The sequence below is a fragment of the Anabrus simplex genome, chromosome 9, assembly GCF_040414725.1.
Source record: "Anabrus simplex isolate iqAnaSimp1 chromosome 9, ASM4041472v1, whole genome shotgun sequence".
Lineage (NCBI taxonomy): Eukaryota > Metazoa > Arthropoda > Insecta > Orthoptera > Tettigoniidae > Anabrus > Anabrus simplex.
Window position 1 is genome coordinate 3,368,695 of NC_090273.1, and position 22,154 is coordinate 3,390,848.

The window sequence follows — 22,154 nt, forward strand, 5'->3', positions numbered from 1 at the left end:
TGCACACTTTCTCCGTCAGGTTTAGTTAAATGTATATCATGGCCTACGTTCTTTCTTTTGATGTTGCCTGTTGTTTCTTTGCGCCTCCTGAGAACATTCCTAGTTGTGACAAGCCCTCTGATGTATGCCTTCTTTTCAGCCCAGGATGGAATCTGCCAGAAATCTTTGAACAATTGACATCGGTGCTCCTCGTTGATTGTACCGCAAAGGAATGTCTTCTGTGTCTTCTTTATAAGTTCTTTATGTTTGCATCTGTTACCTAATTTTCTTGCCTCTTTTGTGATTACTTTAGCCTTTTGCTGTAAGCGTAAGTAAGGCTTGCCAAAGATTCTATTTGAATGGGATTTTTCCTTTGCTTTGTGGTTGAGTCTCTTCTCTGCGCTTACATTTCGTACATCAGGATTACCAACAGACATTTCGGAATGATCCAGCGCCTCACTCACAGTTTTCGTACCTTCGTTAGACGTATCTTCGGTCTTCGGTGTCCCTCTATTTTTATGAGAGTTCAGTATATTTTGGAGATCATCTTCTTCTACATTCCACTTAATGGAAGACATGTCATGTAGATCTTCTAAATCTGAAATAAATGATTTAATATTAGAACACAGTTTTTATCCTTCGTGTGGCTCCATTTGTCAACGTCACAGATTTTACACTAATTGCTTTGTACTCGTATTAGTCACAATTTTATGTTTAAGTAGAAGGCTTGTAAAACTTCAAATATACCTATTATAAGGCAGGCGATTTCCATTGCCTCCACATTTCTTGCTGTGCTGGTAGAGTCATTATCAGACATCGCCGCTATGGATGCAGTAAGTTCTTCTAGATGAAAGGGAAATGAGGATTATTTTGCAGATAAATTTTAGAGGCCACATGACTATTTGTTTACCAATAATGCAACATTCATATTGAACATAGTTTCTATGATATCCATGTGTTTCAAGTTGGTATTGTAATTCATACGTACCTGCTGCATGCAGAACTTGTAACATCCATCACGTCGTCCAATATTTCTTCCATGGTAGGGGTGTCGTCATTTCCATGGTGATTTGTCTCTGTTGTGGGTTTTACAAATGCACCTGCGGTATATTAAAGGAAATAAAACGATCATACTACTGTCATCTTACAATCCATAGTAGTTGTTATTTAAATGTGCATAGAGTTGGGATAGCCCTTGTGTTTTTGGTATTTTAAGATTTGCAATGCATCATGCTTTCATCACTGTTTATTAATTGACTTACCTTTGTCTGACTGATAATCTTTTGTAGATATCTCCAGTGCCATTTGTAGAATCTTCTTTCCACGATTGAACATTTCTCTTCACAATAAAGTTCCTGCAGCAATAATAGTAGAAGCGGCAGAAAAAGATCTGACGTCTACTTGTTCAATCTGGCGCCATACAGAGTAAACAATCCCTATAGAGTTGTCATTGTCGAGCAGAAGGCGGAAAAGTATAACACTAACGTGTTCGACTCAACACATAGGAGATATTTCCTGGTAGCGTGAACAGTGTGGACCAAGGTATAATACTCCTATGTGTCCTTCAAGCACATAGGAGATTTTCCCCAGCAACAAAAATGCTAAGCCACATAGGAGGTGCAATATTTTGTGGAATTTAACCCATTTGATATTTTCTAACACATTGGAGGTTTTGCCACTTCGTAGTGGCAGCCATTCTGAATCTCTTGGTGCTAAAATCTCATTTTCACAAATTCTGACACATAGGAGGTTTTTTCCCGGCAACGACGATATATTAAATTACAATCTACATATTTAGTGAAGTAAGAAATGGGAATGCCTCGAAAACAAACAGGCAAGCCCAGCTGAAAAGCTAAGGCGTCCTAAATAATTAATTTGGCGATTCTAGGTTAGGCTAGGGCAGACTCCTATACGAAATAGCAACCGAACATTACGGAAATTTTAGCCGGAACAGAATTCAAGAGTGCTTACCCGAAGGTGGCTCATCCCGGTAGCGAAGCGTCGCACACGACGTAAAACTTCAGACAGACTAAGACAAGATCAAGACAAGACCCAATTTTCACGAACGCAGCTTCGCTCTCTATATATAGGTAAACCCTGGCCTTGGAGTAGCCAATCAGAAAACATGAGCCCTCCTATCGCTACCTAGATTCACCAATCACAACTCCAACTTTAGTCGCGAACTTAATCTACATTCTCAAATACGCGATCGCAAACCTTCCATTTCCAAAACAGTCAGAAAATACATTCTAGAATACCTAACCAACAAAAGGCAACACATCCTGTTCAAAAATTTATGTAACAAAAGTTTCTGGATACTTCCAGTAAATATAGAACTGAATACTACTATTTACAAATACATATGTTACAAATATTACACAGTACAGGTTAGGTCATTACAAATAAAACATTATATCATACTTTACAAATAAAGTCTTCAAAAACACTTTCCACTTCCACTACATGTTCACCTGTGACAACTTTCATAAACACTCCCAGTGAAATTATGCTGACTGAGATTTAACAAAATGTCAGAGTTAGTGGTATAACGTAGTAGTGTCACATTGAAATTAATTATGTTTGTTCAGATGCTAAGTTTCATACAGACAACGTGGTAATGAACTCAGTTCTACAAGAACAAAAGTAAGTTGCATTGAGAAGTTTTTACATCCGCACAGAATATAAGTTCGACTTGACTGTTGTCACCTAAGTCCAATACATGACTTGTCATAATCATAGTTCAAATACGTGCACAGATTATAAGTTCAACTTGATTGATAGACTCAATGTCCATTATAAAGACTTTGTTATACATTAGAGTTCACACGCGCACAATTGATAAGTTCAACACGACTGTCAGAGTTTAAGTCTCGCATGAAGACTTTGAATATTCAAAGGTAGACTCTGTCAGCACTTTGACGAACACTGCAGCGTGGGGAGTCAGGCTGAACACCCAGCTATGACTGTCTGATCTGGGTAAAGTGAGCTCTCCTTATATTCGGTTCGGGGCTCCTACGGCATCATATAATGTAATCTCTTTGAGGCTGATTATCTCGCGAATCCCTAGACGGATTTACTTGAGATTCACAATTTGAGACGTTTATGTTATTCTCTTCAAAATGACGTATCGCTCAAGTCGCTGTGATAATTATTAGAAAAGTTTTAAATTTTTTCAGTTGAATGTTCGCGAAGGCGTGTCGTTCATATCCAGAACATACTAGGCCATGCAGGCTACCCGTGGTGTCAGGCAGGTAGTCTATCTTGTCCCTGCAGCTGCGTCACACATACAGCTGTCGGCGGCTCACCTGCTCGCTCCTCCAAACGTAAACACACCAAGTTTGCTCTGAACGTCTTGCATGGTGATGAAGTACAATTAATAGTCAAAAAATATGGCATGTACAGGTCGTAACCGGTACACTAGGAAACTGCAAGTGACAGCATCAATCAAGGACCATGGATTTCCGGCTTGATGGTGAAATGGAACTACCAGTGATCCCTTGGGTGCTGATGGATCAGCACTAAACCCCGATATGGACCACCCCAGCTGACAAGATGTCATTAGATGATAAGAGATGAGTACGTCTTAATCTAATTAAATGGCATGGCTATAATGTTAGGGATGTAACCTTATTTGTATGTAGAAGTGCCAAAAATGAGCACGTAGTTTTTTATTTTATTTTAATTAATAACAGGTCTGAGTGATTTTAATTGTAAATAGGGGAAATTTTTGATTCTGAGAGATTTTCTATGCGGGAGAAGATTCACTTATTTGCTTACTTTGGGAAAACCATAGTTAGTTAATGCATCATAAGACCATTAGTTTAGTAAATTCAGTGCTGATCAGACACCTGTCCATTCTGAAATGCCGTTGGAAAATACAGTGGATACGAAGGGTTCTAAAAGTGTAACCATCAGAACAGATAGTAACGAAAAGCAACAATGCACGGTAATGTTGTGCCTATTAGCGGATGGAACCAAACTCCCTCCATATGTGGTTCTGAAAAGGAAAACGCTTCTGAAAGGGAACTTGCCGTCTGTTGTTATTGTTAGAACACATGAGTTCGGCTGGATGAACAGTGCGTTAGTTGAAGACTGGGTGAAGTGCATTTGGCAACGTCGCCCGGGAGCTTTGTTACAAAAACGAAACATGCTTGTGTTGGACAGTTACCGAGGACATACAACTGATGACGTAAAAGATATGATGAGGAAAGGAAAAACCGATCTTGCCGTTATTCCCGGAAGACTCACTTCTATTGTACAGTTGTTGGATGTGCAAGTGAACCGGCCTTCCAAAACTACAATGAAACAGTTGTACACTGAATGGATGTCTGATGGTGATCACGCGTTAACACCAGCCGGACGAGTGAAGAGGCCTATAAGTGGGACTAATATGCAGCTGGATCAAGACCGCATGGTCGCACATTCCCAACGATCTAGTGTCCAAAAAGCTTTAAGAAATGTGGAATTTCAAATTCAGTGGATGGTAGTGAGGACGACTATTTGTGGAAAGATGCCAGCGACAAAAGTTCCTATGGTGAAACTTCAGGTGACGACAGTGAATTGTGAATGATCTGAGTATTGGACCGATTTTATTTAAGATTTTTGTGATGATTTTATTAATTGTAAGCTGTTTGAATTTATATTTGTGGTATATTTGAAGAAAATTAAATAGGTATGTAAGTTATTTGATTTTTATTTTTTTCGTATTCCTCTATCTCCAATTTAGGGTGCGGGTCTTATTCGGTGGTGGGTGGTATTCGAGATTATACGGTACTTCTATATCTCACTTCTCTTTGCCCCCCTACCACTCTTCATCTCAGCAACCCTGAAAACTATGGATTCAACACTATTTTAGATTATTTTGTTATCTCACTCTCCCCAGGGTGGATAAACTTGAATTTTTAAAAAGTCCCAAGTGTCATTATTCAACTCAGCAACTGAATAAAATCCACACATCGAGAAGAAATCCATGACCCACCAATAATAATAGCAACAACAGAAATTTTGTCGAACGAGAACACATAATAAAGCTCAAAAAGAAAATTAAAGACGTGAATCTGATTATTAATAAAGCAGACAACCGTGCGTGGTAATGGAAAAACCTATTATATAAAAAAAACTAAAGAGTTTTTAACAAGGGTTAGAAAAGATACGACCCAACAGATCCAATGCCTATTAAAATCAACTTTAAAAAACACATAATGTTTATTCACATAGCAGGGAAAATCAAAATTAACCACTATGAACCCTGGTCTGCCCATTGCAAAAGCTTTGCCCAATACCCATATGCCCCATCATTAATTATAGACCTAGACCCTGGTCTGCCCATTGCAAAAGCTTTGCCCAATACCCATATGCCCCATCATTAATTATAGACCTAGTCCACTTTATAAATTATAAATTAATGCAATTTATCCAAAAATTTCTCAGAAAGAATTATAATTTCATGTCTAATAAATCTGTAAAAAATATCATCAAACTGACCAAAATACTAGATAGTTTCGAACTACAACCTTTCCATTATTTTCATTCATTCAATATAACTAATGTGTGTCCTATTATCAACTCCAAAAAACTTTTTACTATCATTCAAAACAACCTAAACACATATAGTGGTCTCAGCAAGCTTGTGATCCAAGATTTTATGGTAATTTTTAAAATTAGTATTCAACAATAACTTTTTCTCCTTTAATAACTGTATATACCAACAAGATGGGGTCGCTGGCCTCAGGGATATTGGCTGAAATATATATTGATTTTTGGAGCACATGTCAATCAATAACAATATTATTTTCAAGAACATACAATTCCTGGCCAGGTATGTAGATTATCTGTTATTTGTTATCCTTGATGAAAGAACTACTGATGCATTGATAACATTGATCCTCAGATATAATTCACTTTAGAATCAGAATCTAATAAAATTATAAATTTTCTGGATCTCACGATAAACAGGCTCCCTTCCTCAACAGAGCATGCAGGGTCTTTATTTATGCTTGGCAAGGACTTTCTCGCTCAACCTTGGCCGCCGATGACAGGCCGCTACCGGCCGTTGGCGCGCACGGTATAGGCACTTCCTGCAGTTGCTGAGAACTGATCTCCTGAGATAGTAGGGTATTCAATGAAGCTACTGCGTACTGTATGTCATGTTGTACAGTGTTTTATTGTGATTGTGTATAGTGCTGTGATGTATGTGAAATATTCTTAACGTGAACTTGTATATCTGCACAATACTGGCACTAAGTGCAGAAAATCGTGCTCTAGGACAAGACAAATGTTTCGAACGAAATTTCCAGGGAGACCCATTCCTATTAATCGGACAGTAAAACAACTGGGCAAGAGATTCAGACGTACAGGTTCCGTAAACAATAAAAATGGACGTAAAGGTCGTTATCCCCTTACTGAAGCGTGTTTGGTACGAGGATCATAAGTAAAAATCTGTGGCCCCCCTCGTAGCCCAGATTTAACGGCATGTGATTTTTATTTGTGGGAAATGTTAAAAATGTAGTTTATGGGAACAACCCTCACACACTAGATGAACTTAAAGACAATATAAGAGCTGCAATTGCGTCCATCAATGCTGAAGAACTTGGTAGAGTAACCGAAAACTTCATTAGGAGATGCTGATTATGTTTGGCAGCGCATGGGGAACATTTTCAGCGTAAACTGTAAAAATGGTGAGTAAAATGCATGATACTGCCGGCAACTGAACCGTCACTGGCGGCCGAGTTCAAGCGAGAAAGTACTTGCCAAGCATAAATAAAGACCCTGTATAATGTATAGAAAGCCAACACAGACAGCCACTACCGTTAGGAAAGATTCTTCACATCCTAAAGCACACAAATGTGCCACCTGTAATAGCATGGTAGATTGAACATTCAGAATACCATTCACTAAAGAAAATTTAAATAAGGAATTGAACACCATTCATTCCATTGCTAAATATAATGGATCATGCATTCATAGAGCAAATCATTAATAAACACAAATACCATTTAAATTCAATGTTAACTAAAGAAAGGACAAACCCTACTAATTATTCAACCCTCACTTTTAGTGAAGATGTTTATAGTACTGTGAACATTCTTAGGGAACACAGTACCAAAATCGCATACCGAGCCAATAACAGAAACATGGAAATTGTATACAATACCAGTTCAATAAATAAAACTGACGTCCATTTAAAGTCGGGCGTCTACCGATTACAATGTAATAAATGTGATTCCTCGTACATCGGGCAGACCGGGAGGAACTTTAAAATGAGATAGTGGAACATGTAAATGCCGTCAAATATAATAGATATTCAGCGGTCGGATAGCATATTCAAGACTCAAAGCACAGACATAGAAATTCTCATGAACATAAATAAAGGCTCCATTCTCAATGTTACGGAAAACTGCTTCATCCACTTGGACCAGTTCTTTAATCTTAATTTAAATCTTAACGAAATCTCAGAAAAAACCGACACCCTCTTTTACTTCTTGATTAAAAGCATTAGATGTGTCGATCTTTCAAATAGACGTTCAGTATTCCACACTATACATAACACCCTATTACGTTACAAGCCCCCACCACACCACCCTCCAGACCTACCTTCCTTCCTTCCTTCCTCGATCAAGAAGAATTTACATATTATACAACAACCATCGTGTGTAATGACACCATTAAAAAGAAACTTTTTACATGTATTTTAGCAAGTTTTTAATAAGAATACTAGTTTCAATAAAACGTTTTAATGCAGTATACAAACATGTAATTTTTTAATGATCATCACACGATCAACGTGTTGGAAATGACATTGCTTGATTTAATTATGCGGCATAGGACTAATAGGTGTTTTAAATAACACGACAAATATTTTATTGAAATTATTAACTATAATAGTAAAAATGATGCAAGGTGTTATGTGCCCTTGTATGTAAAGCATGATAGGTTTAACATGTATTTGCTCTGAGCACATTATTTTAATTCGATACGTGAAACTTCTTAAGACTTTCACACAATCAACGAGTTACAAAGTACAGTACATCGCAAGATTTGATTGTACGGCATAGGACTATTATGTGTTTTAAAACATGCCAAATTCATAATTTTAATGAAACTGTTAATTTTATCTGTAAAAATGAAGTATGATGTTATGTATGTTTATTATGTACTTGCTCTTTCAGGCTGATGATGACATTTATATATGTCAAAACCAGTCCCATAAATAAATAAATAAATCAGTTAAATAAATAAATAAATGTTGTGGACAACATCTTGTACAACTTATATTTGTATTGAAAAGGTGAAACTTTACTGGAATCTTAACTTTTTGACACTGCTCTTTTGTCAGAAATCACGTAGAACAAATCATGTGGCTTTGCTTTGGCTCTTTTCCACTTGTCAAATCAAGTGTTTCTGGTGAGGATCACATACTAGAGCCCATAAATGCTCTCATAACCATATGAAGAGGTCTGTAAGCTTTGCAGTACTATCACCACATCAACATAGTAAGACTTGCGTTGTCTGCTGTGTCTCTCACGATGAGCCAGCCATTCAGTCTAATAACCCTCATTTTCATCAGTAATCTTGAGCCTCACCAGAATAACTGTTCCTTCTATGAGACCAGTTAGCGTAAGTTAACAAACGGGCCAATGGCCTACTTAGAGATGGCGGGTTTGAACCCCACTGTCTGCAGCCCTTAAAATGGTTTTACATCAGGCAATTGCTGGGGTTCTACATTAGTTAAGGCTATGGCCACTTCCTTCCCACTCCTAGCCCTTTCCTGTCCCATCGTCGCCATAAGACCTATCAGTGACGGTGCAACTTAAAAGTAAATTGCAAAAAAAAAACTTCAGATATGATCATGTATCCTAACCCATAGCCGTCTTATCAATTTCAGCTGCTTTTCTGGTTTTCTACCTTTGTAAACGTCTTTCTTATAATAGGTAAATTTCAGCACTTCCTGTACCTCTTACCCATTTCCGATCCTGTTATCAACGAAAAGGCTTAAGAACTTTGCTATGAAGATTTAAAACTTCAAGTGGTTAGCCGGAAAAAATGTTGAGTTGGGCACAGCATTTGCTACAAACTGTGTGTGGGGAATCTGCTGATGTAGCTGGCGTACAAATTGAACAGTGGAAAGAGAAAGTGTCTTCCACTATAGCAGGTTATAAGGAAGAAGACATTCATAACATGGACAGGACTGGTCTCTTTATTGGTGCTTTTCCTTTTTCTGGCGGGGGATGTAGCAGTGCGAAAAACTTCTAAAGAGACTGTGCTTCTCTGCTCAAGTATATCAGGTGAAATATCAAAACCTCTTGTTGTTGTAAATGCAAACCCTCACTATTTTAAAGAAAAGTTACCAATGGAATGGAGAGCTAATAGGAAAGGTTGGATGATGCAAGTAATTATGATGGACTGGCTTTAATAAGAAAATGAAGATTCAAAACGGAATTACTTTTCCTAGACAGTGCAACCTGCCATGCTGCATTTAACTTTAAAAATGTCCAATTAGCGTTCTTTGCCTTGTCTGTCAACCTCTTAATGAAGGCATCATTCATGTTTTCAAAGGCCAGAACAAACGGTTCTAGCAAACCCTGACACTGCATCTTCTGCCTCTGATCTCACTAGATCTGTCGCTGTACTCGATGCAGTGGGATGGATTGACGTGGCTTAGAAAGCTGTTACAAAGGACATAATTCAGTGCTGTTTCTTCAAGGCAGGGTTTTGGGAATTCAGCAAATCAAGAGGATAAAAGTACTATTACAAGATTCCATCCAGGGTCTTCTGAACCGGCAGGGTGGCAGTGATTGGTAGGAATGTACAGTTTGTGACAACCAAATGGTGCCACTACAACAAGCACAGGTGTTTCAACAGAAAGTATGAGTTGAAGTACAATCTTCAGTAGTTAACATGCCGTACAGTACTAAGTTATTGCGAAGGCAGATTGCATCCAATCCTGTGAAAGGTTTCACTGTATTTAACATTTTTATAGGAGACACTAATCATTATTTTTCTTTCTTCCGTAGAGACTTCTGCCCATTTTGGAGTCAGAAGTGATCATTGAAGAATGGAAGCTGGAATTAGAAAGAGTCCTACCACAGCTGAAAGTTACTATAACATCAGGTGCGGAACATATTCTTCAAAAACTGTTTTTGCTTTGTCGTATGTATGCCATCCTACACATAACCTAACTCTTGTAAAACTTTCAATTATTATGTCTAATATTATTTGAATTATTTTTTATTAAATGTTAAGTGTATTGTAAATTTGTATAACCTCAAATACGTATTGTGAATACATCTAACCTTAAAATCTGTGTAGTCGAAAACTGTAGAAAACTCTGTAATATTCGATACAAACCACCATCTTTATGATACACTAGCTGATGTACCCGTGCTTCGCTGCGGAATTCTACATTGTATACAGAATTCTAGGTTAGGTAGTGTACACCTTGTGAGCAACATTGTATTATATTGCGTAGCTCTTAACGTTACCCTAGAAACGCGACGGGGAAGTCACCAAACGTCTTTTCTTATGTGAAGACTGGGTTGGGGAGCTCTCATCATAATGGCAGACACTCACTCTCCACTTGCTTTTTTACATCCTCAGAAAGACTGTCTTAGTGGTTTTCCCAAGTGAAATGAACATAGGTCATTACGATGACGTCAGTAGGAATGGTGCGATTAAAAGCAACGGTATCATATGTGAACCAGTCATACTACTATTACTAAGTGAGCCTCTGCCAAATGTGCACACTGCTTATTCAAAACAGCGAGCAATTAGCTGGAATACTATGATGAAGCAGTGTGTTATGTACCAGCAGTATCAGACAATGTATGAACCAATGCTAATGAAAATGTTTTCTAACTCCCCAGCTATTTCCTGCCAATATTCAGTCAGGCTGTTATCCCATCTATCGGAGCTCAGGGCACCATAAGAGGCAAAGAACATCACAACAAACAATGGTCAATGTTATGTGCTTACGAGGCCTTCCCATTTAATTTTCGTACTACTCTTATCATAGTCGGTACGGTAAAACTGAATAAAACATAAATTATCGGAAATTGTATTCTCTATAACTTTTGTTATGTAGTACTTTTCTATAGGACCAATAACATCGGTATTTAAAAATTAAATTTTAGGCGCCTACCCCTAAGCTACCATTTCATCCAGGGTCAGTAAAAGTGTTTATAGCCTAGACTATAGTTTCTTATTCCCCGACTCTATATACCGATTTTCATTACATTCTTTTCACCCATTTTCTCGCAGCTCGGCGTTGATATGGACTTAGCAACAAAAATCGAAATTCATGAATATCTGTGTTATCATAGCTGCTACGATAAAAATGTATAAGACATAAATGATCGAAAATTTAATTCTATGTAACTTTAGTTATGTAGTATTTATCAATAGGACCACTAATAATATAAATATTTGAGAATTGAATTTTAGGCCTTCCCCTAAACTACCATTTTAATCAGCATGAATAAAAATTATTTATAGCCTAGATTGTAGCGGCTCATCCCCCGACTTAACATACCGATTTTCATGAAATTCTCTTCAGCCGTTTTCTCGTGATGCGTGTACATACATACATACATACATACATACATACATACATACATACATACATACAGACAGAAATTACGGAAAAGTAAAAAGTGCATTTCCTTGTTACTGTGGACATGACCGATACAGAAATGCCATTATTTTCAAATTCTGGGCAATGTACAGACAAAACTCTTATTTTATATATATAGATATGCAGGTTTCTGGAAAATTACTGTAATGATTTATTATCCAGATGCATGTAGAATCATTAGGAATTTTGTGGATTTTGTCGCTGTATTTTAGTATATGTAATTGAATATTCGAGTTTGATTTACTGCAGTCAAGAGGCCAGTCGATTGATTGTTCCTTGTTTCTTCTGATGTGTTCCTTTCAGAGTGTTGTAAGAACATTTCCAAAAGTCAGTATTTCTAGACTGTTTGTCGGACAGTATAAATATGGAGCTGACAGGCCGAGAGAACCAGAGTGTAGAGTGACTGTTACAGTGAGCTACAGATTTGCTTGATATCTGAACTTGGCAGAATCGACTTGAGTGAGAGGGTAAAGTGATGGTAAAGTGAATAATCAATGTGTGGACTGTTGATATCTGTACTTGGCAGAATCTACAGTAAATTGCTTCAGTGTGTTTCCCTTAATAGTTTGTTGTGTATAACTGTGTGTTGTTAAGGAATAGACGTAGCGGCATAAACAGGCTTCTAAAATGCAAGGAAGTTAATATATCTCATTTAATTTTTATTTATGGTATTTATTTTACATTTTATGGCCTACATTGGACCACTCTAGTCAATTATACAGAGGATTTCTTCATTTCCTATCAGCCCAATATTTGTTCATTCTGAGAGATGCTGCCTTCCTTCGTTCTGTTGAAAATACCCTCCCATTGATCTTGGTCTGTATCCTGGTGTGTCTCTTGAAGTATCTTAATTTTTTCTCTTTTGTTTTTGAGATTGTCTATTGTTATTCGTAGTTCTTTAATATTCTCCTTAATTTCCATGATCCATTTAATCGTGGTCTTGTTATTTCATAATTATTCAATTATTCATCTGCTGATTCTGGTGTCAGGTGTTCTGATAAGATGTCCAAAGAATGATATACGTTTTTTCCTAATCGTACTCAGTACTGGTTTATTTTCCTTATAAACTGTTTTTTTAAATGCTATTTTCCATTGGCCGGCCCCACGGTGTAGGGGTAGTGTGCCTGCCTCTTACCCGGAGGCCCCGGGTTTGATTCCCGGCCAGATCAGGGATTTTTATCAGCATCTGAGGGCTGGTTGGAGGTCCACTCCGCCTACGTGATTATAATTGGGGTACTATCTGATGGTGAGATGGCGGCCCCGGTCTAGAAAGCCAAGAATAACGGGCGAGAGGATCCATCGTGCTGACCACACAACACCTCGTTATATGCAGGCCTTCGGGGCTGTTGCGCCATGGGGTTTGCTTTGGTATTCTCCGTTGTCCATTGACTTGATACTGTTTATTTATGCATGTTCTAATTAGTCTTCTTTCTGTCATAAGTATTTTGTCTGTTTCACTATCATATGTTATTTCTGTTTTATAATGTCTTAATTTTGCTGCTATCAATAAGCTTTTTTTAATTGTATGTAGTCTTGGTAATATAATTTGCTTTGTTAAATTTATTTATTCTCTTATGCCAAGCTGGTTTCTCATTAATTTTTTGTTTGCTGTGATCGAGTATACTCGGGCCGGACCGTCACCAGTGCTGCGGTCGAATATACGTGATCTGCCTTATAACTGTGTTACATGCTTCTGCAATCTATTAGCCACACATTAAATTAAGTAGTTCATATCTTTTTCACAAATAGTTTTGCTGGAAAACTTTTTTTTCTTTTATGACAGTTGTAAACATCGTGTTTGAATTATGGCTGCCGCGTCTGGAGGAAATCTTATACTTTTAGAGGAAATTGAGCCTGATGTGGATTTCGACAGTGACAGTATTGATAATAATATTGCTGCCAGAGAGAGGAAGAAATGACACTCATCATGTGGTCCCAAGCGCAAAATCTAGCAATGTCAGATAATAATTTGACCCGAATTGCCGTGAAATGGGGTATTTGTGAACGTCGGCGAGGGTAGTGAATAAAGCAAACAAATTTTATAAATAGACAGTTGAGGCTAAGTTTATGATAAGTTCCATCTCTCTGCTGTTAATGCTGTGTATGGATTGGTATCATGCACAGCCCATAATGCAAATGAAAATTTCTAAGCATCTTCCTAATGGACGAAATTTTTTTCCACCTCTTTTGGAATCGAACCATTGATCCCCAACATGAACTGTTTCCAACACTGTAGGAAAAAAACTGGTGTGTTAAAATATCGTCTCAAAGTTTTATTCACCGGGCAAGTTAGCCGTGCGGTTAGGGGCGCGCAGCTGTGAGCTCACATCCGGGAGATAGTGGGTTCAAACCCCGCTGTTGGCAGCCCTGAAGATGTTTTTCTGTGGTTTCCCAGTTTCACACCAGGCAAATGCTGGGGCTGTACCTTAATTAAGGCCATGGCCGCTTCCTTCCCACTCCTAGGCCTTTCCTGTCCCATCGTTGCCATAAGACCTACGTGTGTCGGTGCAGTGTAAAGCAAATAGCAAAAAACAAAATTTAATTCTGTAGTTAATACTTGTATTTTATGTTTAAAATGGCAATAATATTTGATGAGGTTGTTGGCCGAAAAAATCCAGCACTGGGGTCGCACCGGCCTGTTCAAGAATTCAGCAGCGAAAAGTTAAGATTATAAGTTATGATTTCTCCTAAATACTTAAATTTATCAACAATTTTGATTTCTTGCCTACGAATTGTTATTTTATTTACTATTGAGGGATGTGTAAACCTGATCTCAGTTTTTCAAAGGATATTGTAAGACCTATTTTTTGTGCTATTTCCTGTAGAGATTTGAATTTGGTGTCGAGTTTCTTGAATATTGTTGGACAATAGAGCAAGGTCGTCAGCTAAACCTAAACAGTTTAAACTTAAATTTTGTTTGGAGCTTCCAACTTTTATGTTCTTTGGGTTGACCTTGCACCATTCCCTTATTATAAATTCTAATGCACAATTAAATAGTAACGGTGATAAACAGTCTCCCTGTCTTAAACCTGTTTTAATAAAAAAATAGTTCAGAAACCTCTCCTCTAAATTTTACTTTTGATATGGTATTAGTTAAGGAAAGTTCTATCAGTTTAATTAATTTAGAATGGAGTCCAAAATTCCATAAAATTTTTAACATTGAAGGTCTATGTATACTATTATATACCTTCTTAAAATCAACTGTTGTTATTACTGTAATGGACTCACCTCATCGCCGATGTATCTCAGAGAAATGGAAAAACGCCGCACACACTACTTTCATATTCTCTACCATCCCATTGGCCGCTGACCATCAATTAACTGTTCTGCATGTCAGCTGATATCCCGATGTCGTCACACGCTACGTAGTTGGACAGCTGTTTCAACTGGCGCATGCCCCCGTAATGCCCACTACCTTCTAGAAATTGCTAGTCTTTCTTCCCCTCTGCCCAATGATATATATTCACGGCTTCGCTCATACGCTATTAAGATGGACTTCGAACCTGTGTAGAGCAGAGTATGTAATTTATCTTCTTCTCGCTCCGGAACACTGGACATGACTGATGTGTAATTATCTTTTAAAGCTGCTGGTAGTTACCTAGCGGCTAATGGGGAGCGTGCCATTTCCTAGCAAAGACTTTATTCTTCTTCATCGATCTACGCCTGGTGCATAATGTTTTAAGCTTCTGAGGTGTGTGTGTCTGGCATCTATTACTTCTCATGCCCTCTTCAACTGTGACCATGAACTATTTGTTCATCAATCCTGGTCCTAATCCATACAGTTGTTTTCCCGTTACTTTGTTTTGAACCATTCATGATTAAGTGAGACTGGGTTGACCTGTTTCGGGTGTCGTGATGGTTTAAATTTGCAGTCAAAATCACTTGCCGGGTATTGCTTGGCGTCAGAAAACTTGTATTGTCATTCTTGAGGTGTGTAATCTTCAATGTGTGTAATCAATGAACTTCTAACGTTTCCTTCCATCTGGAATTTAAATTTGTGTAAAGTGTTTTGGTATTTCTGGTTAGCTTGTTAATTTGCCTTTGGGCATATATCTATCTCCTTTATCCCCTCCTCCCTCTTTTTTAAAAATTTGTCTTTTCTATACAATGTATGTATTGGTTGGGACAAAAAAAAACAATGTTTGTATGAATTCCTTTCTTTTCTACGGTTACATTGTAAATTACATAGATGTTGATTCCCATAGGGAATCTGAAATATTTGTTCCGAATGAGTAATTTATAATACCAATATAAATGTTCCGTTATTGGACATTATAAATTTTCCAACCAACTCATTCCTGGGCTTGTTTTGTTTTTTGTAGTATGCCATTATTAATTTTAGAGTGATCTGCTCAGCACAATTTCTCCAGGGCCTAAAGCCTCCTTGGTATTCTCCTAACTCTCTTTCTAGTTGATCTTCAATCCTTCCATATAAGATCTTGGAAACATTCTTGTATGTGCAGTCCAAGATAGACAATCCTCTATAATTATCCAGATTACTCCTATTATTTTTTTATAAAGAGAATGTATTAAGGCTGTTGTCCAATGTTCTGGAAACTGTTCAAGAGACCCAAGTTTTTGTTAAAGCCATGTGTAAGGAAATCCGAACCATATTACTTGAATATTACCACATCTCGACACAAACCTGGTCTTCTCCATATGCCTTATAATTTTTAAGTTCTTTTAGTGCTTTTTCTAATTCTTGAAATGTTGGAGGGTCTGTGTTATTAAATTTGGTTTTTGTTGGAATATTTGTATTAATTTATAATAATTCCTTATGTTCTTCACAGTTCAAAAGTTTACTGAATGCTTTTGCCATAATCTCAGCATTTTCACTACTGCTATGTGCCATTTTTCCATTTTTTTATTTCAACATTAATGTAGGAGGAGCATATTTCTGTAGTTGTCTTCCAAAAATTTTATAATAACCTCTAGAATTGGTGTTATGAGTTTATTATATCCTTACGAAATTCTCTCTTACTTTTCTAAAGTTTTATGAGTATTTCTTCCTGATATTTTTTAGGTTGATAGCATTTTCTTCTGATTTATGGGCTTGGAACTTTAACCATGCCCGATGTCTCTCTCTGTTAATTTCATCACATTCTGTCGTCCACTAGGCATGTTTTTTACAAGGGTTCAGCTTGTTTTTTGAGAAGTAGGAACAATTCTTCAAGCTCATGTCATTATTTTTTGTTTGCGTTTCTTCCATATATTTGTCATTTTTTTATTAACTGGTGTGGGTCATCATTCATCTTTATTAGTTTTGATCCATAAGGTCTAAATCCATGTTGTTCCTCCTCAAGTGTAGGTTCAACATATTTTCTATTCCTGCTCTCAAGTATGGATTCGTAGATTTTGAGGCCATGTGACAGCAGAGTTATACCTCTGTAGTTCGTACATTTCTTTCTATCACCTTTTTTCAACAATGGAATGATGACTCCTTGCTTCCAGTCATTAGGTATTACATTCTCTTTCCAGATTCTATTTAGTACCCTGTACATCCACTGTTGTCCAACCTTCCCTAGTGCTTTGATCATCTCAACACTTAATTCATTTGATCCAGCTTAGATATTGCTGTCACTACTTCCAACCGTGTCAGAGTAGTGGTATTTGTGCTGCCAAAATCATAAGGTTCGTCATCTAATGGAGTGACATTTTCATAACAGTTCAGCAAAGTTTCAAAGTGCCTTTATCCCTAGTCACCTCACCATTAGGAAGTTCTACAGATTGGATAGATTCATTTTGAGTTCTTCTATTCTTAACAATACTGTATAACAGTTTTTTATTTCCATCCTGCGTTATTTTGGTAGCCAGATCTTCCTTGCATTTCTGCTTTTCAGCTACAGCCACCTGTTTGACCTGTAATTTTTTATTTCTGTAAAGTGACAGCTTCTCCTCTATTTCATGTTGATCTCCCGTGTTCTTGCTTGATATAAGGATCTTCTTGCACGGTTTCTGTCATTGATAGCCTTTCTAATATCATCATTCCATCAGGCAGTTTCTTTAGGTTTTCTTATTTGACTCTGTCGTCCACATACTTTTTCTGCTGTAACAACCACAACCTTCTTTAGAGTATCCCATTCTTCATCTACCAATTTCAGCAACAACCTGCGGACACCTTCCCTGAATTCTTCCTTTACACTAGGCTCGGTTAGTCGGGACTCTTTTGTTACAGACTTTGGGAGGTCTTTCCTCTGCAGTAACTGCAACCAACAGTGTATGGTCTCCACCAAGGTCTTCATTTGGAATGACCTTAACATCATTGACATTTTTCCAGACATTTTGATCTATCAGAATATAATCTATTAATTACCTTTTTATCATCCCAGCTATATCTTGTGATTTTATGAGAGTCCCTTTTCTTGAACCAAGTGTTACTCACTATCAGGTTGTTTCTCATGCATAGATCTAGCATATATTCTCCCTCTTCATTTCTGTTTCCCATTCCATGAGGGCCCAGTATGGATTCATATCCTGTTCGTTGTGAGCCAACTTGTGAATTAAAATCACCCATTATAATTAGATTGTCATACTCAGTGTGTTCTTCCAAGTTATTAAGGAAGTTGGCCTTTTCCTCTTTTAAGCATCCTACCTGTAGAGCATAGACTTGTATCACATTGTACTTTTTCCCTCCTAAGTTCACAGATAACTTAATTATCCTTTCACTAACAAACTCAACTTCACTACAAGCATCTATGTCTTTATGTATTAAATATCCTACTCCATTCTTAGACTCTACTTCATTTCCAGACCAGTAGAGACTATAGTCCAATCCGATATTCATTTTCCCAGTTTTCTTCCACTTTGTTTCACTCAGGCCCATGATCAGAAGTTTCCTCCTTTCCATGTGGTCGACCAGCTCTTCAGTTTTGTTTGTCAATCTCAGGATATTTAATGTTCCCACTCTGATACTTTGTCTTCGTTTGGTTTGGGTAGCTGGTGTAACATCAGGCTGTAAACCGTGATTCGCACCAAACTGATGTCATTGTTGTGAATTCCAACATCCGAGGCTCGTATTATTCTTGAAAGCAACTTCTTCAGTAATCCCTCTGTTGACCTGCTGAGCCTAACACAGATGGAGATTTTCTTTCAGGGTTTTCTCCCTTAGCCTTTTGTGTCCAGTCACCTCAACCTACAAGGCAGCAGGTTGTACTCATATTAATCCCTGAATACAGGGTTGCCTCTTCCGCCATCTCCACCGTACCGAGTCCACCTTCTCCGCTGTAGAAGTCATTGAGGTCTTCACTCGTAACCCTGAGCTGGGACCCTTACCAGGTGTTACACACCAGGTCAGTGTGCTCTGGGACTCACATAGGCAGGGGCGCCACTCCCTGAGTTAGGGCTGCCTCCGAAAAGGGTCCCTCCCTACCTGCTACCGTAAAAGAAAGCATATGACCATGTACCACGCAGGCATATATGGGAATGTTTGAGACATAAGAAAGTGCCCGATGACAACATAGCACGAGTACGATTATATGATGAAACCAAGTGTTGTGTCCAGGTCCAGGATGGAAGGTAAGGTTGGTTTGAAACGAAGAGTGAAGTCCAGCAAGAAAGTTGTCTTTCACCACTTCTCTTCATAATCATAATGGATGAAGTTTTAAAAGTGGTTAAGAGAAAGGATCCAACAACTAATGCCCTGGTTTTTGCTGATGATGTAATGGTATAGGGTGAGACAGAAGCGGAAGTACAAACTAGACTAGATCTCTGGCATGAAGCTTTTACAACCTTAGGTCTCAAAATCAGCAAAACTAAGACAGTTGGCTTGGTGATGAGTAGAAACTCTCCAACTGTTCATCTAAGAATTGGAGATGAGGAGATGGATATTGTAGACAACTTCCAGTATTTAGGTAGTGTTATGTCATCAGACAATACCATACATCAAGAGATTAGTGGCAGAATACAGAAAGCTTCCAAATTCTATCACGCTGTACGTCAAATACTTTGGGATGAAGCATTTCTGTTAGTTTCCAAGATCGGCTTGTACAAAATATATCTAGTACCTATATTGACGTATGGCCTGGAAGCAGCAACACTTAGGCCCAGTTTCTTCAACTCTATGTTAAATTTTGCTTAACAAATGTTAACTAACAATTGTTATTAATTTAACACTTCGTTTAAAAGTACCCTGTTTCACGAACATATTTCCAACATTTGTTACGAAACAATTGTTAAATACAAATTAACACATTTCCGTAAGATTTCTGAACGCGTTTGGCAGTGAGCGTCTTTTGTTTCTTTACATATAGCGCTCCTAGTGGCGCGTTGAAATAGTATTTTGTCACACAGACACATGGTTGACATTATTATAGGTTATGGTTAGCGGAGACCGCTAAGAAGTAAATATGTCAAGTAAGAGGCAACAACAGCGTTATTATGATGAATGCGAGACAAATGTTGTTATAGTTTTAATTTAAAATTATGCGAGAGTGCTTAAAAAATGAAATAACGGACTGTTATATCACAACATTCTATATAGCCTATTCTTGTAGGAGTGCAATCTAAGGTTCCTACATCACCGGGAAAATGTATGATTGATATGTTTTGAATGATTTTCGGGCATTCTTTTATTGCGGGGAAAATAATGTAGTGCCTTGTTAATGCTGCAATGGCAGCAAGAATTCTTTGTAGAATTCTACACACTCTTTTCTTTCCCTCGTGAACATAGTCGCCTACAATTAGGCCTTTTTTTATTTAAAAAAATACGATTTGTTCGGGACGTCGACCTATGAAGATCGTTTGCCCCTACAATTAGGCCTACATGGAAAGTGTCTCGAGGTCAGATGTCATTACAAACCTCCGCTTCGGACGAAGTGGAGGTGATATAACACTAAAGGCGAACAAATTTTACTTAAACATCTCAGGTCCGCAACCTAATAACTTCTGAAAAAACTGATGAAACCCCAATTCCAATGCAAGGCATACCGGTATATATTTAGGAGTTGTGTCATAGTGGTCATCGTACTTGTCTGCGAGCGTCGTAGACGTGAGTTCGAGTCTCGTTTCAGGGAACGTTTTTTTTAAAAATTGGAACAAAAATACTACGCAAATTGCAGTACCGGTACACTTTGTTTTCTACCTGATATTAATATAGGTCTAAACGTTCTCACAGTTACTGCTGAATCTCTTCTTAATCTGTTTATCCTCCAGGGTCGGGTTTTCCCTTGTACTCAGCGAGGGATCCCACCTCTACCGCCTCAAGGGCAGTGTCCTGGAACTTCAGACTTTGGGTCGGGGGATACAATTGGGGAGAATGATCAGTACCCCTCCCCCCAGGCCGCCTCACCTGCTGTGCTGAACAGGGGCCTTGTGGAGGGATGGAACGAAGATTGGATGGGACAGGGAAGGAAGCGGCCGTGGCCTTAAGTCAGGTACCATCCCGTCATTTGCCTGGAGGAGAAGTGGGAACCCACGGAAAACCACTTCGAGGATGGCTGAGGTGGGAATCGAACCCTCCTTTACTCAGTTGACCTCCCGAGGCTGAGTGGACCCCGTTCCAGCCCTCATACCACTTTTCAAATTTCGTGGCAGAGCCAGGAATCGAACCCGGACCTCCGGGGGTGGCAGCTAATCAAAACCACTACACCACAGAGGCGGACTATATTTTTTTGAGGTAGGAAATAAAGTTCCACTGTAATTTGATCATTACTTTTATTCGCATTTTACCTTCACATTCCCTGAAATAATTAATTAAATTTGTATTTAAAAAAAGTAATCGAACGCGGGACTCGAACTCTCATCGTCGAGGTTCGTAGACAAGTACGATAACCACTCGGCCACTGCTACACTTGACTAGTGTGCAACTTTTCAAGTATATACGCGGTGCTTTACAATCGGGAATTCGTAATTTTTTCGGAAATTATTAGGTTGCGGACCTAACATGTTCAAGTTAAATGTGTTCGCATTTTAGTGTTCTATCCCCTCCACGTGGTCCGAAGCGGATCCTGCCTCATGACATTTGTCCTCATTTATTTCGAAAACGAAACTGTACGGTATTGACCCAAACCCTTCTACACGAGTTACTCTTGAGTATCCCCCAGCAGGTACATTAAGCTAGTTGAAATGGATTGGACGCAGGGTCTGACCCATCCGTGTAAAATCTATAAGCAACGGCTGCACTGGAGAGATTCGTAAATTGCAATCTGTTGGAAACTCTAACCTATATCGTCTAGTAGGTACTTTGTTCATTATGGCTTTGGTAATTAGGAATCTTTCTTCTGACAACTGTAAAAGGTCGTTATTTCTTAGTATGTCGTCCTTTGCCTTCTTCAGTTTATAAATAGTCCTCATACAGCAGTAAAGCTTCAAACTTACATCTTCTACATGTCTCCATTTTGACATTTTAGCAACTGTTAAGAGGTTTAACACAGGGGTGCTGCTAGGTTAATTTAACACAAGATTTAACAATTGTTAGAGTTAACAATTCTTGATGAGACGACCAGTTTGTTAAATTGTGTGTTAAGTCTCCTTAAGAGCAGTGTTAACACTTAACATTCGTTGAAGAAACCGGGCCTTACTGGACTAACAAAGAGTCATCTTTAGGCAA

General features: G+C 38.2%; 1 protein-coding gene across 2 annotated transcripts in view; it reads left to right on the plus strand.

The window, feature by feature from the left end:
- Positions 1-22,154, plus strand: part of IFT57 (intraflagellar transport 57) — a 175,299-nt gene that overhangs the window by 99,063 nt on the left and 54,082 nt on the right. For both annotated transcript variants that reach the window (XM_067154084.2, XM_067154083.2), the window contains exon 6: positions 9,993-10,089. In XM_067154084.2, the coding sequence (XP_067010185.2) occupies positions 9,993-10,089 (97 nt within the window). The remainder of the gene's footprint in view (positions 1-9,992; positions 10,090-22,154) is intronic.